Source organism: Danaus plexippus, chromosome 14 (genome assembly GCF_018135715.1).
Source record: "Danaus plexippus chromosome 14, MEX_DaPlex, whole genome shotgun sequence".
Taxonomy (NCBI): Eukaryota; Metazoa; Arthropoda; class Insecta; order Lepidoptera; family Nymphalidae; genus Danaus; species Danaus plexippus.
This window is the reverse complement of record NC_083546.1, coordinates 7,198,557-7,225,340: the sequence shown is the minus strand read 5'-3', so window position 1 is coordinate 7,225,340 and position 26,784 is coordinate 7,198,557. Positions and strand designations below refer to the sequence as shown.

General features: G+C 33.4%; 2 protein-coding genes across 6 annotated transcripts in view; both read left to right on the top strand.

Moving 5' to 3' along the window:
- Nucleotides 1-26,784, top strand: part of LOC116769531 (protein unc-13 homolog 4B) — a 30,773-nt gene that overhangs the window by 1,544 nt on the left and 2,445 nt on the right. Inside the window, exons 2-15 of one of the 5 annotated variants that reach the window (XM_061522449.1) lie at nt 268-1,223; nt 15,260-15,530; nt 19,463-19,809; nt 19,977-20,024; nt 20,242-20,401; nt 21,237-21,416; nt 22,144-22,345; nt 22,705-23,128; nt 23,223-23,480; nt 23,684-23,975; nt 24,392-24,624; nt 24,832-24,922; nt 25,236-25,445; nt 25,799-25,873. In XM_061522449.1, coding sequence (XP_061378433.1) covers nt 364-1,223; nt 15,260-15,530; nt 19,463-19,809; nt 19,977-20,024; nt 20,242-20,401; nt 21,237-21,416; nt 22,144-22,345; nt 22,705-23,128; nt 23,223-23,480; nt 23,684-23,975; nt 24,392-24,624; nt 24,832-24,922; nt 25,236-25,445; nt 25,799-25,873 — 3,651 coding nt within the window. In that variant the 5' untranslated portion in view covers nt 268-363. Of the gene's footprint in view, nt 1-267; nt 1,224-7,185; nt 7,351-11,879; nt 12,306-15,259; nt 15,531-18,217; nt 18,407-19,462; nt 19,810-19,976; nt 20,025-20,241; nt 20,402-21,236; nt 21,417-22,143; nt 22,346-22,704; nt 23,129-23,222; nt 23,481-23,683; nt 23,976-24,391; nt 24,625-24,831; nt 24,923-25,235; nt 25,446-25,798; nt 25,874-26,784 lie in introns of those variants that run through there. The other 4 variants (XM_061522452.1, XM_061522451.1, XM_061522450.1 and 1 more) reach the window with 4 other exon arrangements.
- Nucleotides 12,825-14,855, top strand: LOC116769533 (succinate semialdehyde dehydrogenase). Its single transcript, XM_032660663.2, has one exon. The coding sequence runs from the start codon at nt 13,068-13,070 to the stop codon at nt 14,586-14,588; it is 1,521 nt and encodes a 506-aa protein (XP_032516554.2). The 5' UTR covers nt 12,825-13,067; the 3' UTR covers nt 14,589-14,855.

The window sequence follows — 26,784 nt, the reverse complement described above, 5'->3', positions numbered from 1 at the left end:
AGATTCGATGTCTAAAAAAAAATTACAGCGTTTATGAAAAGGTGTATTATTAGTGAAAAATAATTATATACTTATGTACTCAAAGTTAGACGGTTAAAGGAGGCGGTATATAAATGTAGGAAGGACGTCATTATAGAACGCTGAGTAGAAATCGCCTTTACATCCTTTAGAAAGAACGTACATATCATTTAAACCAAACGTTTCGTTTATGCTGTGTATTTATTTTATTTATTTATTCGTCTAAATGTTGTGCCACTTTCATTACAGTGTCGAGATTGGCGATGACTCCAGCGAGAACGAAAAACGAAGTCTAAATTAATGTTACGTCACAGGAACTGATAAAAAAATAACGTCACAGATAATATGAGAGAATTGGGCGCGAAGATGCGAGCGTCGGAGTTGCAGCGTCTCATTGAAAACAAAGTGTCCGAGTGGCGCGAAAGGTCGGCGAGGGTCGCGGGCGCCAGTATGGCCGAGTCTTATCAGCAGCCGCACTTCAAACGACACACCAACAGGCGCAGGAACAACGCTGAAATAAATAGAATTATCGCAAAATACTCCAAGAGCCATAAGAGGGCGGACGAACGACTCGCGGTGGACGAGCGCCTACCTCCTGTTCGTCCTGTGAGATATAAAAACAAGTCGAACGTATTGAAAACGTCGAGGAGTGAAGATAATTTGACTAATATACGTGTCATGGACTCACACCCGGGCGCAGCATCTAACGAGACGCGAAGCTTCGATCTGTCAAAATACAGCACTAAAAGTTGTGAGGACATAACCGCGTTCGTTGACTTTGGACACACTATGAAGAGCAAGAATTTCGAGGAGAACAGTATTTTAAACTCCAAGACGGTCCCAACGAGACATACCCTTCATAGTATAGACGAAGACGTGTCGGATATATCAGAGTTTAGTGATAGTGGTGTGAGTGTCAGGTACAAATCTAAGTTCGCTACATCGACACCTCTATCCAATAGGAAAACGTGTCCGCCTGACTCCGTGTCAGTGATAGAATTCCAAAAGTGCTCTAATTTCCCATCTGTGAGTGAATTAAGGAAAGGTTCTTCCGACCCGGACATTGTTAGCGAAAAATCTATAAATTCAAGTTGTACTTTAGATTCTCGTAAACGCTGGAAGTTGCCTAAGCCTCAGTTTCGCAAAGGGACATTTGATTGTTTACTTCGCTGGCGTGGAAAGAAACCGACATCCAATCAAAGTAGGTGAGTGATTCATGGCTTTATATTTATTTTTGGACTTATCTATTAACATACCGTAATGGAGGTTGTTATAAGACGATTTTAATTTTTTTTATTGGTTCGATGGTATGAGAGGCGTTTGGATAAAATGTTTATGCTTTAATTAAAATAAAGACGAGGAACTCGTTCATTGGAAAACTAGCGGTTTATGATTGGACCTGTTTCGTTCTCGTAACTAGACTATCTAGACGCTGGAGAGCATAGTCACTGATCTAGAATTAGAAGATGAATTTCTAATAACAGATAGTTACAGACGGACGTACGTTATTAAGGTATCATTAAAAGTTTTTGTCGAACGCTCGCGCAACATGTAAACATAATTATTCAATATATTTATGACCGATCAATACAAATATAATCAAATGAAATTTAAACATCTGTTTTAATTATTACACACTTTTTTTTTAAATATAATATATTAATTGGTGATAATGTCATAAGAAAAAAGTTTTTCTTTTCAACATAAAAACAACGCACGTGGATAAATACGTCAAAACATAATTTAAATACCAAAAAAAAAATATGTTATCTGTGCAAAATAATATAATTGTTCGAATTTAATCTATATTGTTTTATTAAAAAAAACTTTTCAAATAAGTTTAAAGGGATAAATTAAGTAAAATTAAATGTAATTTGAATTCATAGTATCTTATTAATTGAAGTGTTAAAGAGGTGCAGCCATTACAGTTCTCGAAATTTATTATGTTGAGTGCATTTGAACAAGCTTCGATTGTTTTATCAAACAGCAGCTGTCAGTTACGTACAAATACCTATATACTTGTATATGATAATTAATTACTCGCGATACTTATATATCACAGAGCAAGTAAGAAGTTATGATAACCGCGTGTCGAGTTGACTTTGTCGAATTGAGGTCGTTTTGCTTTGTTTTTAGTGTTTACATAGTTAGCTATAAAATATATGAACCAACTCAGTATTAATTTCGTAATATTGTTCATGTTTTTTGACTTTGACCGTTTTTATTATATAATATTGTATATGCTATGGTGTTGTGCAATAATTTCATGGGCTATCATCGTAATTATTTATATGATAATAAACGAGTGTGTAGATTTTATACTAAGCACCCTGATATATTTTGAAAGGTTGTCATAAATAATTAAAATAACGTTAGGTATAGCAAAATACATTATTCAAATAATATTTAAAAAAATCATTCATTATGTTGCAACAGACTGATTGTCTACGTTGTTATACGCTCCGCCAAAAGATGGCGCTGTTAAAAATATTCAACCACGTTAATTAATCCTGATATTTTTTTCTCCAAGATCTATCTCTTTAGACATCTTTAGATGACACCTACATTTTCTATTAAAAGATTTCACAGCAATTCATTATAAAAAATCTAAAGACTACTCTATTTTTGATAATAATTAAAAAAAATTTAGTCATGATCCAAGGCTTCGCATATTTTTTTATATACTTATCTAAAATACAATAAAACAAAGACGTGATGTAAGTTTGTTGATACAATTACATTGTCTATACTCTATAAGGTTTTGACTAACCAGAGTTCTTATTGAGTTTGTCCGCGCAGTTCAAATCATTTCGTCTAGAAATATATTAATTTAATTTGAAGTAAGCACATATCGTCTAGTAATAAATAAAAGTTTTTAATTCTTTTATATAGAAAATTTCAAAAATTTTTAAAATTCTTCCTTTAACAATTTTTTTTTAATATTTATTTTAGAAGGTCTTAATGAGGCATTTACAATGATAAAATTTTGTACTCCCTAAAAGCGCATCCAATGTTGCTTTTTTCATAAATTATGACAATGAAAGAACAAATGTAATTCATAACGTCTTAACATCAACTTTGAGTCATAAAACAAACAAAACTAAACATATTTCTTTTCTTCAAAAATAAAGTTACAATGTCTTTACACGTAATATTTTTTTAATAATTCATTGTTTTCAATATGAGTAGTAATACAAAGATTACTTGATTAAAAACCCTAAGGATCTATCAATTGGGTTATTACGTGGTTATGTCGTCTAACTATTGTTGATAAAAATATTACGATCATTAGGTTTCCCGCACAATGCTTTGTTAAACCTTTGACGTTTAGTCTTTATTCGTTTTATTCGTCTTTATTCGTTTTATTCGTCTTTATTCGTATTTAACGTTCAAATGTATTATATGTATAGACGCTTAGTTAAATTAAATAATAGTTCCCAGGCGTCACTCGCACAAACACAAGTCTAAAACGATAAATTGACTTCTGTCATTAACATGGCTACACACGCCCCCTGACCTTGAGGCAACTCGACGTACCGGCCGCAAGATTTTTTTTTTTTATAAATATTTATTTTTATACAATGCATTTAATAAATCCTTTATTATTATTGCGTGAACGTTTTTTGATTTATATTAATTTATATATTACTTACTGGTTCAAATATACTAACGGTATACTATTTCAAATTTAATATGTTTTTTAAATGTAATGTTTGGTAATGGGAAAAATTTATGAATAGTGTATCTATTGGCTGTGGGTACATTTTTTCCACGTTGATTAAAGTCAGCTTCCATAAAGATCGTATCTCATCAGTCGTACTCTTAAACATCATGAATGAAAAAGTTTTTATTTATTTGTAGCTATGTGTGTGCGTGTGCGTGTGCGTATGTGTGGTTGTGCACGACATATATAAAACACAAGGTAGATCTACCAAAACATGATTTGACTGAAAATTTATATGTACTGTCCATAATACGGGAAAAAATAATTATTGTTGTATAGAGAATACAGCATTTAAAGTATCTAGTATTAAAAAGTTCCTTAACATTAAACAAGATGTCATATACTTTTTAATTTCATTTATTAAAAAAATTAGAATTTGATCAAAATAAATACAGCACATGTTTAAAATGGAGGTTGGTTTAACTGATAATCTATCATATCCCTTGATTTTTTTTTATAGTACATAATTTTAAATACAAATAGTGCTTAACCAAAAGAGCATCTTCGAACTAAATTCAAAGCATTTCTAAACGTACAAAAATATACGATTATATTAGTACATGTAAAGTATTTTGGACGAAGATTTATTGCTGTAAAACTCGCAAGGCTGCGTATTTAATTTCTCGCTGGCATCTTGTGGCAAGTCGTAAGTGAGGTTTAATTGAACCTTTGTATAAACCCAACACAATACTACGTCCGTAGTTTCCATTGGCACTAGTGAGTCAAGGTTGGATAGTGTTTTGAACTTTGTTGTTAATATTAAAGGAAAACCAAAGAGAGTTACATTCTTTACCTGTTTGTTTGTAAGTGCATTCAAATGTTTGTTCCTAACTGGAAAAGGGGGAACAATTTTGTTGATTGTCGTGCGAATGTTATTGTCTCAATAAAGTGAGATTAATTTTGTATCTCACCACTATATTCTGTTGACCCTTCATTAAGGATGAGCTGATGTTATTCTAGTTATTTAGACTCTTCATAAGGAAAATTTAGTATGGAGGGAAGAGTATAAATATTGCAAAGTAAGAGCTATAGAAATTTAAATGAAACTAATATATTTCGTATATACTACGCGGATTTTATTACTTAAAACTACATAATCCCGACGTTTTGATCACGGGCCGACGAGATGTCTATACGAGATAGCTATAGAGAGCCAGTAATGTCATAAAACAAATAATATGATACACACTAACATATTTTTTTTACACAAGTTAAGGTATACACACGCAAATTTAAGATTTGTCAATACTTCAGTCTAAGTGAAATTCAAACTTAATACTACTTTCGAGCTTTTAAAAATAATGAAATGAAAAAATATTAAATAATAAATTTTCAGCCATCCACCGATGAGTAACTAATACTTAAAAGTCCTTAACAAACAAATAACAATACGATTAAGAGACAAACAAAACATATAATATACCAATGTTCTCATTCCTCACCCAAAGGCCAATATTGTTTCGTAGGAAATATTTATTTCGGCCATCTTTGATATCTTGTACGTAGAGGTCTGGCCCATGCAATAATCAGTGGTTAAACTCTTGGATACCTACTTTTCTAGAACAACCTTGTAGAAGGCAGATACCTATGTAAGGTAGAATTATCATTTATTTTCAGTGTACAGAATAGACCCCGCGAACGATTTTATTATATGTAATGGATATGTCAGTTTTTTTTTCTTATTTTTGTTGCCATAATTTACCTGTTAAAATAGTTCACGACCTATACATACTAACGCTATTCAATCGTCCACATTTCATACGTCAGAAGATACGTGACGTCTGACAGCCCCGGGATTTTGGACTAATACAGCTTTAGTTCAAAAATTTCATTGTGTAAACTTGGTTTTTCCCGCCAAGTCCGTATCAATAAATAAATATTTCATAAGGACTTTCCGTAAATTAGCTCTAATGTGTCTGTCATTGTATTTTGGACAGCGCGCATCTTCTCAGACACAACAACATGCCGTTTCACATTGTCCCCAGTAAGATAAGGCCGTCTTACTTAATGTCCAAACTAACAGTATTATCAAATGCAATCTTAATATGAAGGAACTATTTCCATTGTTTTCATCGTGCCTGAAGTACATTGTCATCAAATACAGGTCATTCATTAATGGTCCTATTTCCTATTAATGTCACAAGGTCCTATTAAGAGCTTCCAAGTTCCAAAAAACTTGACCTATTAATGTTTTTTATACTGCTCTATTGGGAGCAAGCAAAGAGTTTTTATGTGTTTTTATGCGTACAAAAAAATGCAATGTTTTCATTTTGCGGATTATCCCTGATATTTATTGAGTTATTTAAAGATTAAATTATATTTATTTCTATAATTTAATATTTATATGAATTTTATCAAAGCTGTGAGTGTTTTAAATTATTTTATTTTTGATAACATCGATAAGAAAGGTTTTATTGTGACATGTGTATGACAACATTGTTTGCAAAATTTTAATAACTATGATGCGACGTAATATTACCTGTGATTCACGTTGAATTAACACGATAAAACCCATCAATTGTTTTCTTAATGTAGCTATAAAACAATATAATTTTTCCTCATAAAAGTTTACTTGACGATTTATGTGAAAGCATAATAATTTTGCTTAATTCAATCGTTATCTGCCAAGAAATTTCCTATTGCAGGCAAGCAAGACTATTAAAAAAAAAACCTTACAGACGGACAGTTTAATATATTTTTATATGCATTTCATGTTATTTCTCTGACGTGGACATTACTGTAATAATTTCTCTAAATAAAATAATGTGTGACTAAAGAAATATTCAGCCGGCAAGGATTTGATTACTTGGCATCACAATGCGATGTCTCGGCGCCGATTGGAAGGATTGCTTGCATTCAACCCACATGACTATATGGTTAGTCGTTTGTCGTTGACGTTCGTTGGCAGATTTTTCATACATAAAACGTGTGAGACTTTTGATGTGGTAACCGTGAAACATTGTTTGACTATACACATAGTATATATATTTTTATTCAATATTCAAAAGAGGGAAATCTTTTAGAATGTACTTGACTTATTTTATGATTATATTTCGTATAATAATTTGAAATTCTATATGCTCCGTTTGAAATTATATTGTTGGAAATCATTCATTGAGATCTGAGGTTTTTATCGGTCGGTTTATTATCCGTAAGTATATTATTTTTATTCAAATGAAAAATAATCTCCGGCCGTGTTAGTTTACAGTATTCCCAATAAGGACTATGCTTTTTTAAACACGCAAAGCCTAAACCGATGTCTTAAAGTGTATAATACAGTCAATTAGCGTGGAATTAACATAGCGGTCTTGTGTTCCCTCGTAACAATGGTTTTCCTCTGAGATGTCTAAAAACTGGAGTAGGTAATAAACCTGACAAACAAAACTAAGAGTCGACTTAAGCGGCGTCTTGTTGCCAGTCTCAAACAAGACGCGACGCGCGAACGCTGAAAGAGTGCATTTTTTTTAATAAATAAAACCTTTCATTATATTTTAAATATATCGCAGATCTTATTAAGTTTTTGTGGCAATGGAGTGGAGAGTACGAGAAGATCCCTGGGGTTTTGTGTACAGGAAATTACAGGAGAAGGATGTTATAAGCCGGCGAAAGTAAGTTTTTGTTCTTTATATGATAACAATGAATCCGGAAGAATCAATCATTAACGTATTGGGGTATATTAAATTTCTAAGTATACATATGTTTTTGAGGAACGCCATTATTATTTGCATAAATTTCCTTTAGTATTATATATATATATATTATAAAAAAATTAACCTCAGACACCATCCTTTATTAGTCTGAAACGGTTCTGAACCATTGAATCATATCTTTATAAAATGATGTCCTGTTTACATTTTATCAAGACAGCGTTTACTTAGCCGTCATGCCGGGATTAAGTCTCATTGTGCGTATTTTTAACCATTATTCATCAGATAAGGACTTTGAGAGCAGTGTTTGGTTAAATTTAACTTTAGACATGTTGACTGGTTTCGTATAAGATATGAGACGTTCACTCTCGTTTATTTATGAATCGGCAGACGAACGCCCACATACCTTATTATGTATAACTTGATATTAGTGCTTACTGCTAACCTAGCCAAATATAATAAGCTTTAGTTACAAGTGGCGCCCTCTGTCTGTACTAATTATAATATATTATTATCCTTAGAATCATGTTTATGACTGATTATAATTTATTATAATACTAAAAAAATCTGAAAATATCTTTAAAAATGACGAATTCTCTCCTGATGACTTGACGTCTATTGCTGTTTCTTTTGTGTGTCATTCTGCGTGACTACAGATTTAGGCTCAGAGAGAAATGTATAAATTGGGCTAAAACAATAGATATGGTGCCATCTATTGTCTACTGCATGTTACTAAATACACAATACAACTGTTATGCCCTAATTCCGATATAATGACACGGAATTTCATATTTATTTACAGCCTATGTTTGACTCTGTCGTATTAGCTACATTACTGTATAGTTTCATCAAAATCGGTTAAGTAGTTTTTGCATGAAACAGAAACAAACATACATTAGGAGGACTTCATCTCTTTATTTTATATACTTGTACTAAAAACGTATTATCTAATTCAGGAAATCCAATTATTAAATAATTATATAGTAATCGTATATAATTTATTGCATTTAATAATATTTTAATGAATTTTATACGATAAAGGAGTTATTTTAAAAATAATAACAAGAAAAACGTGTTCAATCACTAAGGTTATGCATCGGTTCTAATTAATAGATGCAGTTTATTTTCATTATCAGATTAAAATATAGATAATACTTTATTTTGCAATCATCATTTAAATAGCTCACTATTTGTTTGTTTACACCAAGTTTTGAATGGGTATACTAAAAACGTGGCGTTTCCAGTTACTCTCAACACATGCAGTGTACTCAACTCCTACTTTGTATATTGTACATGAAATACTTTCTATGATTTAATTTTCTTTTTACCTAAAAGCCTTTATTGTACAGTATTACCTAAAGTGCGTAGTGCACTTTGCACTTTTATAACATATTTCACATCATCAAATAAGCTTCTTCTATCAAATTTATTGACGATAAAATTATGTGTAATCTATCGTAGATTTAACTTTATCCTTACCATGAGTTTGATCATCAAACTAATAACGGTCAGTGTGACGGTTAATACTTGTGAGAGTATAAAAACTTTATATCCTAAAACGTTATTTTTAATCGATACTTTCACAGTATTATTTATAAAAAAAAACTTTAAAAATGGCTTTATTTTTTAGTTTTATAAAAATAAATTAGTTTCTGTGCTAAGTTCGACCATACAGACATACAGTGACATTATACATATAGACTGACTGACGATTGAAAGATGTATATGGAAACAAAAAACATTTATTAAACATCATTTGTACTTACAAGGAAACATATTTATATAGTATATTATTATATATTTTCCTCATTTTAAATATGTACTAATTTACTTGCATTTGTCGCAAGTCGTGATAATTTGATGCGAAAGATATGTATTTATTTATTACGCTGTTAATGACGTTCGACTAAAAAAAGATTTATAAACAGATCATGTGTATATATATATACGAATTTAAATTAATATAGCAAATTATTCAACAAAAATCAATCAATACGATCAGGAATCAAAGCTACTACATGTGGAATGTCGCGTACAATCTGTTTGTTTAGCACGAGTCTGCATCGTCAAACTACCCACGAGGCGTTTCCCGTTTTTCATTTAATACGTTCCGTTATTATCGTGTCGGAGAATTTATGAGTGAAAAACTGTTAAGGTTCCGTATCCAGTGTGACGATGAAGACTTATACTAAGCGTACAGATCACAGAATTGAGTTAATATATAAAAGTATATAATATACTGATATTTTATTATTTACGCAACTTTTTATACGAACCGTTTTATTTAAACCCGCTGATGATATTAAGACTTAAAAGCCCGAACACCCATATATAAAAATAATAGTAGTTATAAATAAAATAAGTAGTTATTATAAATTTTCACATATATCACACAACTATTAGGAATCATGACAGATCGTGAAAATTATATGTATATCATTTAAACATATCGCGTAAAAGATTAACTCAAAAGTGACATTATTATAAGAAAAAAGCACCCTCTCTTTAAATAAAAAAAAAAATGAACAAAGCTTTATATTCGGCCTGTTCAGTGTTGAGTACTGACTGATCACAATTGAAGGTCTATCGTGATCACCAAGTACATAATCTACCGTTATTAGTCCTCATGTATTATGTAGCTATGTATTGTGCGTTTGTTATAATAGGAACAATTCTGAATTATATTCAAGCTCGTTTTCATATAATCAGACTTATGAACATTTCTCTCTTATGTTCTGTCACTAAAATTACTTAAATACTCAATAAGAATGTAGGGTAATTAATTCTACAACAATTTTTATTCATGACTTCACTTCGCATTGTGAGATTCTTGGAACAAAAAGAATTCCTGTATAGAAGTACGTCCTGGATTACATATATAATATTCTTGATTATATTTACTAACAAACAAACAGAAACTTTGAAATTTATATTGCTATACTGATCTAATATCTCAGAATTATATTTTAGGTATCGGCATTGTAACAATTTTTTAGGCCTCCTAATGAAGGTACCCGTGTAATTAATTACTTTGTGTCGGAATACATTTGAAGTTTAATACGCGTATTATAAAAAATACAAGTGTATTTAAAAAAGAGAAATCTATTTAAAAATAATATTTTCAAAAGTTATTTTTTTGTTTTCAACTACCTAATCAATATTTCGAAGTGAATGAACTTTCGTAACAAATTAATGTTACAAAATTGAAAATAGTATATCAACATTTTATTAGAGCTTTATGTTAGTAAAATTATCTACTAGAGGCCATCAGGGGCGTATTTATTTCATGTTCAGTTTTGATATCCGAGTGTCGACAAAAAAGAAGTAGTGCGCGTTATATTCGGTACTAGTATTGTCAGGGTCATCTGAATTAAAGTAACTCGATAACAATGCCTTTCTTGGGGTTCCGTACACAAACGGTAAAACGAGATCTTATATGTGACTCCGATGGCCGCCCGTTACCTTTCTCGTCTTTATTTTCCATTAGCCGTGGAATTTAATTGAAATTTTCACAAATTATGTCTATCTGTTGTCGCTATAACAAAAAATATTCAAAAAAAGAATAATTGTATTGAAACTTCTGAATTGACTTCCAACAAGGTTGCGTTAAACGTTCAACGCTCCTAGGGAGAGGGAATAGAAAGAGACGGAGCGAGAGTAAATGGGTGTGTCAGTTGTGAATAGTAAGCAATGCTTATAAAGTTTAAGTTTGTCTTAAAGAAATAATATGAGTTCACTAAAAATTGATTTCTACGCCTTCCTCAATTCATTTAAACAATACGAAGTTATACTTCCTCCGCGAGAAGGGACTCCACGCATTGTTTTTTTATTTATTTAAGGGTTCTCGTATACTAAAAAACACGGTTTTTTAAATTTGTATTTAATGGTACGGAACACTTCGTGTAACTCTTATCCGCACTAAAAATCGCACTTGGCTGGTCTTTATTTATTATTATATTTTTACTGTCACAAAGTTATCTGGTGACATCTTGGCCCTTAGTTATATAATGTTTCGCAATCAAAAATTTAATTATATTAATTATAATTTCAATCACTTATTAGATCATATCTTTTGCGTGTGATATATTAAATGCAAAGATAAATTTAGTCATTACCGCTATACATATTATTTTTACCGATGATAAATTATTATAATATGTTAAGTAAAATCTATGAAAAGTATGAAACTTTGTTCTGTGATCTTCTTATCAGTAATTAGTTCGTTTTCCATTACGAGTCTTCGTTACTTAAAATTCTGTTCAAGTATCAGTACGCACAGACACGAGGTCTGATACAAACCGGGCGTGATGTATGAATAATGTTTATAAATATCCACAATGTTAGAGTTTATTAAAATAAAAGCAAACGTTTCATTAATTGCTTAACATTTCGCTCAGTGTATGCAGTCACTTGTTGCCTCGACCGGTGTTTCACTGTGAAGTGTGACCGGGCCAGCCTTGGTTTACGTCAGTTTTATTTTGTTCGCCTACTCGCATTCACGCAAAATAATCTAACAATTCATTAAGTAAAATTATTATAAACAATCAAGGAGTTTATATATTTCACTGTAAAGAGGTTGGCAGTATTGATTTAACGTTCGCGTCTAGTCACTGAAAAATTACTTTTTGGTTCATATTCTCGATACCTTTGGTTCAACAATCTTAGGTAACCGGCGTGTTTACGTCATTTTCTTTTGCTGAGATATGACTCGATTTGCTTGATGATTCAGACTATCAACATAATGTTATGGTAACGGTTAATTTACATTTAGTTGGTCTCGATTCGTGTTACACGTTATTCCATTTAGCGAGATAATATTTTGAGAAAATAAAAATGGACGAAGAATCAATGTGGAAAGGTTTTTATGAAAAACTACAGCAACAGAAATCGGTGGAGGACCAGATTCATGACACGAGGTAATTAATTTTCTTCATTAGTACTTACGTTTTATTTTTTCTTATTATTTTCTCGAAATCTAATGTTCCAATAGTTTTCAAGCTTCATATTATCATACACATAACTGGTAAACGGTGCCTTTTACAGTATTATAACAACAATGAAAACATTCTAACCTTGAGGTAATGTTTTCGGTTTTGTTCGTCTTGTCATTTGTCACAATAACGTTTATTCATTTTAATCTTGCCTTAAAAGGATAGAAGTAAGTTTTATTATTACTCCAATGCGATTAATAATAATTTTACTATCATTTTATATTTATTGCACTTTGTCTAATGGTTTTCCATTACACAATATGTATATTTTTAATTTGTGTACTGAATGTTATCAACTTAATTAGTATGAAAATTTATAAATTATATATTCTTTCATTATTCGCAATTTCAAATAAGAAACCATTATTATACAATTTATTATTAGAAATAGACTTATGTGAATCTGTGGTTAAAACTGACAGCGTCAATTCCTCATGAATTCTGTCGGCTGTCAAAGTCAAACTCAGGCCTGAGCCTGTTTTGTGAAGTGATATAAGTTATATTTTTTACGGCTCCCGGCCGTCAGTGCAAGGAAAACGATAATTTATCTATTAAATTACAACAGTTCACAATTGTTAAACGATCTCATTCTCCCTCCTATCTTATCGAAAGTCGTATTACATAAATAATTTTATCACAAGAAAGTGGTGTTGTGAAAAACATATAATCAATACTCAACAGACAAGTATGGTGATTTTGCGGAGTGTTTTGCTTAATAATTACAAATCGTTTAGAATGGATTATAGAAATATGCATTATTTGAGAAAGAGCGCGTATATTAACGGCCAATGGGTCAATGCCGAAACCAAAGCCGTATTTCCAGTGTTGAACCCGGCTGATGATAAGGTTATCGCTGAGATTCCTGACATGGATGCTGCGGATGCAAAGAGAGCTATTGCTGCTGCTACAGAAAGCTTTCGTACGTGGAAGTATACGACAGCTAAGGACAGAGCTGCAATATTAAGGAGATGGTATGACCTTTGTGTAAAAAACCAGGATCATCTTGCAGAAATTATAACAGCGGAGGCTGGTAAGCCCTTGGCTGAAGCCAAAGGTGAAATTGTTTATGGCAGTTCATTCTTGGAGTTCTTTGCTGATACTGCTCGACATATTAACGGTGAAGTGATTCCAAGTCCCTGGCCAAACAAGCAGATCATGTTAACAAGACAGCCTTTAGGGGTAGTGTCTGTTATTACGCCATGGAACTTCCCATTTGCTATGATCACTCGTAAAGTTGGTGCTTTACTGGCAGCTGGCTGCACTTGTGTCATAAAACCTGCTGAAGACACTCCGCTGACTGCTTTAGCAGCAGTTCAGTTAGCAGAAGAGGCAGGGTTTCCCAAAGGTATAATTAATGTAGTGACGGCAAGCAGAAAAAATGCCCCCATAGTTGGTAAAGTTTTATGTGAAGATCCCAATGTTGGTTGTATTTCATTTACTGGTTCCACTCATGTTGGAAAGATTCTTTATGGAATGGCAGCAAAAGGAGTAAAACGAGTTTCCCTTGAACTAGGTGGTAATTGTCCATTTATAGTTTTTCCAAGTGCAGACATCAATCATGCTGTTGAACAAGCCATGATGGCTAAATTCAGGAATAACGGGCAAGCATGTGTCGGAGCCAATCGATTCTTAATTCATGCCGATGTTTTTGATGCATTTGTAGAAGCATTTAAAAATAAGATTATGGAAAAATGTATTATCGGCCCTGGATACAAAGCTGGGGTAACTTGTGGGCCCCTAATAAATCTTGAGCAAGCTACCAAAGTGAAGAGTTTAGTTGAAGATGCTTGTGGAAAAGGTGCGAACGTCGTGATTGGTGGAAAACCTGCTCCCAAACATGGAACCAAATTTTATGAATCTACAATACTGACAGATGTAAATCCGGAAATGAAAATATATGGTGAAGAAATATTTGGGCCGGTTGCCGTTTGCCATAAATTCAATACAGAAGAGGAAGTTCTAGAAATTGCGAATAGTACCAGAACAGGGCTCGGATCTTATGTTTTTACAAGAGATCTCGGTCAGGCATTTAGGATGTCTCAAAAGTTAGAATTCGGCATGGTTGCCATCAATGATGGTGTATTATCAGCAGCAGAACCGGCATTCGGCGGCATTAAGGAGTCGGGAATCGGCAGAGAAGGCAGCAAACACGGTGTAGAAGAATACACAGATATTAAATATACTCTATTTTCAGCTTTAGACAAATGAATATGATTTCTTGTACATTTTTAACTATTTTTATGTTGTTATGATTTGTTTTAAATAGGATTAATCATTCCAGTCTTCCAATAAAATGTGATCTACGTACGTCTATTATAAAATATATATATAATGAGATTAATGTTAGTTCCTCTGAGTGTTGTTAATCTCCTAGTTATATTGGGATTATGTGAGACCCAAAATATTGGTAAGCTGTTAAACTATGGAACTCATTATGTTATGATATTTAAAAAATATATTAATAGAAATCTGGAAGTTTGTTTTTTTTAACCTTTTAGCATTAAAATTAAAAATATTCAATAGCATTTTAAATGAATTACGCCTTTTTAAACACAGCTTGTTGATTGATGTATCATGTTGGCAGTTGGCATAAATTTAATGAAATTATTATGCTGATGAATCGTCATAATGAAGAACTGTCCAAATTAAATCCTCTGATATGTTACATGTATATGATTTTAAAACACAGTATTTTTTTGTTAATTTTTTTTTAAGTTAATAATCTTATAATATTTTGAAAGCAAACCTTCAACAAATGCTTGTGTCTTGTACACAGATAATTTTAAAATTTAATTTACGAATATAAGTTTAAAACTTTTTTTAAAATTATTGTCTATGCCATTAATTAAAGAATATAAATGAATTATTGTCTATTACAGAGTGCAGGAAGTCGATGACAGTTTCTTTGAGAAATTCGGTTCGATACTAAAGCAGGCTTCACAAAAGGCGGCTCTAGAGGAATCCACACCTTTGGCTCCGTTGAAGGAGGTGGAAGAGCAGGATGGTGAACAGAAAGCTGTCACAGATGTCAGCGAGAGCAGAAGTGTCACACGAGATTCAGACAGCGGCAATGAAACTTTACTAGACACAGACTCGGAACATGAGGATTCTGAGAAGTTGGATTATTACGTCGAAGCTGTTGGTTGGAATGTATGTATATTGATTAAATTATTTCTTATACGAACTATACTCAGTTTTAAAGAAAAATAAATTAGAATAATTAGGACGCCATTTCACTTTATCATAACTATTTGTTGAATATATTCAATATTTCATGTAGTCCGATTGATTTTTATGTATTAAAAATATATTACACTTGTCTATGGTTATATATTTTGAAGTTAGTATTATTTCTTCTATCATTGTTTTTCCGTTTTATCTATAGCCAGAATTAATTTGAACTAGACATTGGTTAGGCTTATTTTAGATGTGGGTCGCGGTTAATTTGAAATTATTATTTGTCGCCATATGCATCCAAGTTCTGGCGTGCATCCAAAGATCAATTATAATTGAGGGTTATAGGTGTATTTTTTATAAAAAAATATTATATTATAAAATATATCCTATTAATTAAATTTCTAATGATAAAAATATACTTAAATGTTTTCAAATGCCTTAAAATTTTGATCTACATCATTAATGACCATTTCGCTATAAAAGTTAATTTAATTTATATTTAAAAAGTAACGATAATACACAGCAAACCGTAGAACACCTAATCCGTTTATTAAAAAACCGGTGCGTTCCATACTTTGACAATGGACTTCGGCATGTGTTGGCTTGATGCCAATTTTTTTCCCATGGCCCATGCCCATTGCTTTTTTGTCATCCTTAACACACAAACACTTGAAATAACTTCGTTATCCACATAAATCTTGATTCATTGATAGTTTTACGATAAAACGACAGGTGGTAGTAAAATTTTCTGTATAGACGTTTTTATCAACATGTGACATTTTATCACTGTGATGTGGAATCTCTTAATTTTTTTTTTATTTTTCTAACGATTTTTTTCGTAAAACAGTGCGTTAATTAGTTTAGACGAATAAATTTATTATATTATGCCCTTGAACCAAGATTTCCTTACAATCTTTTGTTTTTAAAGAAAAATTCAATTCTAATCATCGACGAAACTAAATAAGCAACTAGTTTTGTTACCCATATTTACGTGCTTATCAAGTAGCAACCATTAAACCCAGCTATTGACTAGACAGATTCCATTTAACATGTGTTCCACTGCACATGTGCTATCGAGATTAGCTACAATGTGTGTTCAATCAATTATGAACAAGAAATGCCTAGATTTCGAGTCTGGTTTTCCTTATCTTGCCATTACTCGTGATGCGTACAAAGCTTCCTTATAATCAAGTATGCAATTGCCTCAGAGTCCTACTTATTCTAAATGCTCTTTTGTGTCCGGCGATTTACAACCGTCCAAGCTCGATTCCGGCTCAACCCTTGCCCTAAGCGCAAATCAACCGAGAATTGATCCTATAAATAAGGAAATATTAGTGCCAAATACGTAAACACTATGTACAATGCCATCAGATTCTTTAATGTTGAGTGCTGCCAGAAATAACTATAAAAAATTTTGATCGTGTATAATGGAAGAATCGCTAAGTATGTGTACACCGTTTTTATATCAGCGCTTTTTAATTGGGGCATGTGTTGTGTGAGTAGCTTCACCATGATGTCTAAAGTTTTGGGGATAGATATTGTATAGTTTAAATTAACCTAATCCTAAACAAAGTTAGTTAATTAAATGTTAACTTTTATAAGTAAACTATCATTTTTATTCATAAATCTTCATGTAGGTAGGAATGGAAAAACTTGAAATTTTCGGCAGAAAATTTTCTCATTAAATTTGATTTATTTTACATTTAATTTGTATGTAACTTATTTATATTAATCAAGTAACTGTTAAAAGTCCTGAGGACACAATAAATGATTGTCCTTTTAGCGACATCGACTAAGGTTTACAAAACGCAGTAGTTCCTAACGAGTAAGTGTAAACTTTATACAGTTTATAAAACAAATAAATATAATGCATGTTCGTTTCAAACAACCTTGGCTGTTGCTAGTTCTATTATAAACAAGTGTTGTATGTACCTGGCGTTTAGATGAAGGGCTATTCCCATACAAATAAAGGTATTCTACTCGATACAAATATTTGTCATAGATTATACTTTATAGCATAAGTTCCTATATAAAACCATGTTATTTGAATGTTTATAAGACCTCCAAATATCAGCCAGATATCTGTTTATTTTCGGTTAAAAGCCTCTCGTTAACGTTTGATATAAAGTGTAAAGAGCTATGATGGATAGTTTTTATAGTTCTTTTTATTGCAGACGCAATGATATGAACTTAGCCTAATGTACTAATTTATTTATATATCTTATTCAATATAAATCAGATCATCCATTAGCGAAACCGTTAAGAAATTATTTTATATATTTGATCTTACATAACGTTGAACGGGTAGCGCGGTTGTCATTGTTACAAGGCTTAAAATTCATAAAATACGTTTTGATTACTTGTATTCATATTATTTAAATAACTTACTCTCGAACAATATGCTTTTCTCTATGTCTGTGTACAAATAAAATAGATTTTTTACTAGTCGTCAGTTGAGCACAACATTGTCTTTGGCTGTTATTAATTTTGCATTAAAAAATATAATAAAATAATTGAATTCTCGGGATCTGCTCTCGTCAGGTAAAAAGGAACATTTAAAAGCAATGAGTATCATTTTTATTATTTTGTTGAATTCTCATTCGTCTTCAATGGTAGCGGTTTGCAAAAATAGAATCTGGCGGCAGTTTGGCTTAATTCCCGAGTCCCGGTCGGTCTCGACAGAACAGAGACGTCTCGTGCACGAGCCTAGAGTAATAATAAAAAAAGTTATGTGTTAAGTAACAGTGATAGTGACCATGAATGGGATGGGTACCCTGAGGACCAGGTTCAGGGGTGTCAAGAAGGAGCTCCTGGAACGACAAACGAGCATGCTAATACAATCTATGACTGTACGTTTCTTTGATAATTAGAAAAGATATGTTATTTAAAAATCGAGTTTAGAATTTTGTGACCACTGCGTGGATATTAGTGACAGATATTAGTCTATGAGATGCTTATAATTGCTATCATTCGTGAAAAAGAGTTTTTTTTTTTGAAGTACCTACTTTAAAAATGACAGTATTTTTTCGTGACAACCTGTGTCGGTGAGACACGTAAATGAGTTCAGAGTTAAAAATAAAAAAAATATTCGGTGTATTCTAGTAAAATACATGCAGTCCGCATGTAATAAAGAATATGTTTAATTATTTGACTTTATCGCCGTGTTTGTAATCAGCTGTCATAAATAATGGCAATTCAACATTGACCATGGGCGGTAAACCTACTAGGTGCATCAATCAAATCAATATGTTCCCCACGACGGCGCAGTAACCATGTAAATATCAGATGATGCGGTATTCCTATTCGCTGTAATACTGATTTCTGTTTATTCGCTTGCTGTTATGGTAACGAGCGCAGTCCTAACGCTCAGCTTCAAGACTGATGGACACATCCTTTGTTACTTCTTTAGATGATACTCGGATATTACTACGACCCATCGGTATGTGTTTCCGGTGACTAAATGGCGACGTTGTGTGATATATATTTTTTAATTCGCTACAATTAATACTCGGGAAATGTAGTATTTGGAAACATTATCGTATGAACTATGTTGTTAACAGAGTGTGGGTCAGTGAACTTTATTAGGTTGTATCGTTTAGGTCGTTCAGCATTTTTCGGACCTTTATTTCTTATTAGGTATTTTTTTTTAATTTTTAAATTAATATTAAATAGTATCGTTTTGAATATTTTATTGTAATATTTTTCAATAGCAAGGCTGTGAAGGTGCATATTATTTCTAACGTTTTATATAATGTGCTGTAATTGTTTTTAAAGTTATGTGATAAATATATTGATATGTTGAGCGTATTTTTAAGAGTAAAATAGTATATTTTTTTGTGTGTATTAAGCGAATTATTGATAAAGTACTCATAATATAAAATAATAAAAAACTAATTGTTTTGCAGGTGGATGAATTGTATTTGGAAATATTATACGAAATACTTCACAATGTCGGCGGATGTGACGTAGGTTGCGAGGTTGGCGCACAGGCTATGCTATCATATGTTCAAGAGGCTTTCAAGATATCTAATGAGAAACATATGGAGTTACTCACACAGGCTGAGGCAAAAGAGCCGCCGGAATTGATGCTTAACGTAGAAGTGATAGAAGGAAAGGATCTCGTGCCCAAAGATCCGAGCGGCCTGAGCGACCCCTTCGTCACGATATACTTAATGTCAAACACTTCCCACAGATATAACACGTCAGTTAAATCAGGCACACTGAATCCCGTGTGGGAGGAGCATTTTTCATTGTAAGTATAGGGTTCAGTTCAGGGTTCAGTTCAGGGTTCAGTATGTGTTTGGAATGAAGAATGAAATGCTTTTCACTTTAACGATGTAATTATGAGCAGATGAATTCAAGTGCATATTTTTATTAGTTTTGTTTTAGGCTAATGAATTTAATGTTCTTTGTTTTCAGACCAATGCCGGGCAGTCTTCAGGAGGATTCGCTTTGTTTAGAAGTTTGGTGAGTAAAGTACTTGGCTGATATTTATTTTGTAATATGTGGATATGGGATAATGCTAAGATGTTTTCTACTTGCTAATGAAGTAACACTGCTACAGACCTTCATGAGTTCTTAATCCCCGATTCTTATCAGTCTTAGCGAAACAGACCTCATGAGCTTCAATCAATGTATTTGCAAATATTTTTATACTATAAAACATATCCGTCTTTATATTTAGGGACTTTGACCCCGCGGAGACGGTTAAAGAGAAAATGACGAAGATATTTGAAGTCAAAGGTGTGAAGGGCCTCCGAAAGCTGATGAAGGAAATAGCGATCACAGCTTCTACTGGCAAACACGACAATGAGCTCATCGGTACCGCCAATATACCTCTGAAAGTGAGTATAGAAGTGTCAGACAGAATAATAACTAGATTTTAGATCTTTGCAAAATTTTACATGCCTTGGTCTACTTTACTGAGCCGTAGTTTATATAAATAAATGACTTCCGCTTAAACTGTTTTAAAACAGCGCTTGTGTTGCACGGACTTTTAATAACATAAACCGTTTTTGCTTTGATTTAAGTCACGCGTTCCGTATTTATTGGTTAATGTTATGAATAATCTTATATAATGTTGGTGGAATATCTTAAATATATTACTTTAACTAGAGTACACTCTTAAGATAACGCTATGTAGGGTGACTTTCTTGTTTAACTGTTGGTTGTTATACGATCAATATATTAAAGCAACTATCATATAAATGAAGAAATTTAAGTTTATTTTGGTATTTTGTCTTTCTCTACTTTATGTTTTGGCTTAACTAATAAAGTTATATAGTTTTTTTTATCCTTAATACCCCAAAGTAAGATGCGTTTGGCTCAGTGCGAGATGATTTGTAGAAAAGTTGTAAATATTATTGAACGGACAATTATTTTACTATAAATAAATAATTGATAGTAGTAGCTCTAGTAGGTTCGTTTCAAATTTGGTGAGGTAGAGAGAGGGGCTTGGACGGTGGAGGTGAGCGTTTACGCGTTAGACAGGGCCTAAACCTACACCTGGGTCGCAAGTCCCAGGCACTGTTGAAGCTCCTCTCCCTGCAGCGACGGACCCGGCACCCGCACGGTGAATCCATGGAATGCTAAGAATTTGCGTGTCATTGTTGAAATTAATGTTTCTTAGGACCCATTCTAGTGTATGAGGGTGTGTTATCATTTTTTATCTCATTTCAGTCCATTCCAGCCGGTGGTATGGTGATGTGGTTGAATCTGAGCAAGAAGAGTAAGTTGAGACGGCAAGGAGTCGTGAAGGTCCGGTTTAATTTCTCATCGGAGAAGAACTCTCAAGTAGCTGCCCAGGAACATCGGCATCTGTTGAGGATTCTGTTACTCCATGAATTAGAGAGCTCAAAGGTATGTTTATAAACAAAAAGACGAAAAGCCATATAAGATATGGAAGGTTGGAAAGAATATCATGAATTTCAATTTTTTATTGTTGAAGAAAGTTTTGAAAAAAAAAAATTTGAGACGCGAGTGTACTAAAATGTTTTCGAAATATAAAAATCGTTTTTGGTTATTGGTTAGAAATAATATACGTATAGTTTTCATGTATAGGTTGTGTTATACTAACGATATGAACGAAGCATTTATTAGTCATTTTATTAATGGCATTCGGATACCGCCCACTTACCTGACGAGGTCCACAAACAACCATCGTTTAAATATAATTGAAATGCGGGTTTTTATTATGTATTAAGTTCTAGAAGGTTTTTCTTTGAAAAAGTTGTTATTGAAGAATTTTAGTAATTATTCAGCTTTACTCTTCGGATACTAAATGTAATATCTCAGTTGACTTAAAAATGAGCTTATTTTTCACGAAACTACTACCAGAAATAGCTGTTAATTCCTCTGGAGGTGTTCGATTTAGTGATAATTTAGTGTTGTCCAAGGTTTTATAAGTTCGAGAAGAGAAGAATACGAGCGTGATAGATGAGAAATCTGCTTAGCTTCCCCGGAACTTTCCGATCACCTTCGAGATAGTACTATCCCAAGCTTATATATCAGCTAAAATGGATATACTACTTCTGGCATATGTTCCGTAATGTGAATATTAGGTCATACCTCACTATAACTTCTCCAGGTGGCTCCCTATTGGTGGTGTGGGAACTTCAGCGCTGCCGCGGAAGGTGTCCTCACGCAGCACGCCGCCCAGAGTGGCTTGACCCCTTTGGAAGACCGTCTTTCTCAGTGGGTCGTATTCTGTTCTATTACCCCTGACCACCCGCTAAGCTTCGCCCTCTTCACCAGCTTACTGGACAAGCTGGCTAAGCCGCTGCAGTCCGGTTAGTTATAGCTTAGATCCTCAAATATTTTTGGTCCAAAACTGTTTTAATTGAAATATATTTTCCATTAAATATTATTATTTCAATATACCGAATTAATGTTAACGTATCATTGGCTTATTTCTTATTCAGATTACTCCTTTTTGTATGATTTAATCTTGTAACTGTACCGATGAATAAGATAATAAAATTTTAATCTTCTGCCGCGGGATGAATACCTTTAAAGTGGCTTAGAATTTTGTATTCATAACAAATAAGCAACTATTGAATTTTTAATCGCAATAAAAAAGGAAAGTGTGCAAGGACTGTAAAATCTCAAAATGGCTTATCATTTGCATTTATTTTCTCATAATTATCAGGTCTAGTTAACGAAGAGGATCGAAGGCTTTTTTGGGACGGAGCGAAGAAATTGTTGCCAACGTGTTACAGTCACGTGAGGAAGTTGAGGAAGAAGACGGCTGGCGATAAGACTGTGATGAAGACGCTGAGAGAGGTCCTCAGGATACTTCACAAGCTGTCCGTGATGGATGCACCGGAATCTATAGATCTGTTCCCCGCAAGCCTCTACGGCTGGCTGAGGAATGATGCCAAGCTGACCATACATGAAGTGCTGAACCAGGCCGCCATACAGGGCGCGTCGGACTGGTTCGTGCACATACTGGATAACAATGAATGTAAAGACAAAACCGAAGAGTCCAGGTTGCAGCACTTGATAAGGGTCATACAGCTGGTTAGATCTGATCTGCAAAGGGCTGTGGAATATTTCGACAGAGTTTTCGTTGAGTGAGTGTTTTGGTTATATTCAAACCCCTCATTGATTCATTCAAAGTTTAGTGTGATAGGATTCTGTTGTATTAACTGATAAAAAATATTACAGAGTCATGAGTTTTCCGTACTCGAAGGTGTTGTACGGCGTGTATGAGGATAAGATAGCTTCGTTGGTGGAACCGGAAGTGATTCAGGTCTGCAAGAGCATGAAGCGCTTGAGGTACAGCGAGGGTTCCACGAACAGTGTTTTTCTGGCAGGAGGTTTGAATGGCGCGACTGGTATGGGGGGGACCGAGGTCGGCTCCGAGCCGTTAGCCATGGGCACCACACTGTTTGAACTTTATCTCGCACTGCAGAGGTTCTTAACGTAAGTTATATCAAATATTTTAAAGTACCTATTATTACCTGAGATACTCTCACTGGTTACAGCCAACTTATATAAGTGCTATAATTTATTTAAAGTCAATAACATGTCCCATAATAAAGTTTTATATTGTATAATAGATACTGTTTTTTAGCAAACGTGTGTATTTGTGGACCATATTTGACACAAAATAATCATATTCCCAGGTTGGGTCAAGGTCTCAATGAGATTGATTGGCAGAACTACTCTATATCCAAATTCCATTCCTGGTTCTACGGCGGTGTGGCCCAATGGCTGGACATAGCGGCATATAAGGCTCTAACTCGTATAGAGAAGGCCATTGAACTAGATAATTTGGCGCCAGTTGACGCTAACGTCAAATACAGCAGTTCCGGTGTTGATACGCTCGCTATATTCTATCAGATCAAGATATTCTGGCAGCAGCTAGCCTGGCCGGATGTCGAAGGATGTTACGCATTCGTGGCAAAGATTATAGATGTAAGATTGTATAATGTTTAAATTATTTTTTTTTTACACTATCGTTACATATTTAGAAGATTTCCTCAACGATGACAACAAATTAAAGCGAAAAATTTATGAAATAGACAGAATATTACACATTACATAAATTCACAAGCAATAAATAAAAAATATACGTTTTTATATATGAGTCTGTTGAAATTCTTTCTACTTATAATTATCAAAATATCAATATACAACTATATTTATCTGTTAAGCATAGAAGGATAATTGATTTTTTTATATATATATAAGTTGTTGTCAAAATTTATCTTGGCTCGTTGGCCAGAGCATTAAACATCAAAATCGCTTTATTATCTTTTTTTTTTTAAGTTAAGAACGTATAGCGGATATATTTCTTTTCGTCATTATGATAAACATACAAATATTCGTAGGACATCTGCCGTTGCTGCGTGTTCTTCGCGGAGCGGATGTCCAGCCGCGTGGAGGGCGCGGGGTCAGTGACATCGGTGTACGAGGAGCGTTTCGAGGTCACCACAGAGTGGTGCGTCGCCATTAATAATATAGACTACGTGCGGCAGAGCCTTACACCGTTTGTCGCTGAACTGGGTATGGACGACATCATCAACAGGATGTGCGAGGCCAGAACACCCTTAGAGGCCCAGAGGTATGACATCTGTCAAAATATATATATATAAAATTATTCGTTTTTGACATATTGTTTTTTTTTTTTATTGAAAGCAACCGTCCATTAGTAATACATCTTAGTGATAAATGTCACTAACTCGCAAGTATTAATTGCTCAATCTAATCATGATAAATCATTCGTCAACAACTCGTGTGCTATTCTATAATTTTAATTAATTTTCTTCAGATGCAAGGAAACCTTACAGAACGTTCTCGCTAACGCCATTGATACAGTCAAAAATAAAATTGCTGAACTTTTAGAAGTTATGATCAAGAAGGTACGTAGGTTTATAACTTTAAACTAACTTGAAATACTCTTTTTTATTGAAACTAATACATATATATATTTATAAATACTTATTATAATAAGCTTAGATTTTAATATAATTGTATTTTGAATATACAAACGAGCGTTAAAAAAACCGCTTTAAAATAAATCGTCACACAATTATTATAAAAGAGCGTCCCTAAACGCTTATGCCTTAAGTTAGTCTAAATATTTCATTATCCAAGTTTAGCTGACATACAGTTGTCAGAAACGAGCGTTAAAAAAAGCGTTAATGTTTAATTCTTACTGCCTCAACTCGCCAGATGATGCCGTCTATAACCAGGTTCCTGGTCGAGGGAGCTGAACTCCTTCATCAGGACTGTTCCAGCATGGATCGCGTCATGAGGTACCTGGAGGATAACTTGGATACATTGTACCATCACCTCAATAACGAAAACTTCTCAAGAACCCTGGATATCGTGTGGGAACAGCTGGGGGAGGTTTTGTACGAACTGATACAAGCTAACCTCGAGGTAAACAGACTCCTTTGTGGCGTTCTAAATTTGAAAAATTACAACCGTTTTAATTCTCAACTGAATATTATTTTTTTATTAATATTTTCCGTTTTTTTTTGTCATTATCTGTTAACAACACTAACACTACTAAAAGTTTTTTTTTCCGATACCGTAGACAGCGCGAGTCGCTGGCCGTATCCGCTTGATCAGCCGTAGATATTTCGGAAAAAATAAAGTTTCACCAAAGACTGTGTTAGTCCGGGTAAATGTAAACATTAATACTATCACATCTAGCACAGTGTTTGGCCATTCGCTGGCTGTAGTGGCATTCATGGTTTATTTGGCATTAATTTCGATCATTTGTTGTGTAGCACCGAAGGGCAAAGATAGGTCGGTATATCGACCCCAGGAGGCTCACAAAATCCGCCGCAGCGGTTATGGATGCGGTAAAACTGCACTCACCTTACTATACCCGTAGGCTGTGGCGTGGACCCTGACCTATGATCTGTGACCTATGACCTCTAGCATGACGCACCTCGACCTTATACATTATGCACTATCCGAAATCGAAAATAGTAAACAATTTTTTTGGTGCATCAGTTTTTAGATTTTTGTCTTGTCCTAGTACATTGATGGGACAAGAAATAAAAAAAATATAGATAAATAATTAACTTATTGCATCCTCTTTATTTTGCATTTTGTCTCTTTGCGATGCTGTGATAATATACAAATACATTATCTTCTTCTAACTGAATGAGATCTAAGATTTTAGCGAGTTTTCATTGAAATAAAACTAATATTTTTCGAATTTACTTCGCTTTTATAGTTATTTAAAAAAAAAAATGTTCCCGGGATTTCGGTTACTTTGAAGCAACCGTGATCACGGACAGACGAGATGTGAATCAAAATTAACTATAAACGCGCAGTAAATCTGAAAAAATATTAGTTTTATTCTTCTTCTTCTTCAGTACAGTATTCGTTCATCGTCAGGGTCCATGCTATGTGAATGTGTTTGTCCTGTCCGTATGTCCTCCGACCAGGTTCGCTTGAGTATAGTCCTTGCATTGCGACTATGACCGCTTGTGTGGAACGTCCAGTATTTTGTATGTCATATATGAAAATTTATTTACATCCGATAAAGCTCTCGCTGTGTATCAATGTCGTATAGGTGGCGTCTGTTTGCAATAAATTCCTGCGCGGTTGGCTTTTTATAATATAAATGGTGCGATTTTTGATATGAATAGAAATTTTTATCTGTACGATGCACGATTATTGGATGATTTTAAAATTTTACATCGTCTGTATGACGATTTTTTATTTTTGTCTTAGTATCAACAGTGTACTAAGACGTATTCTG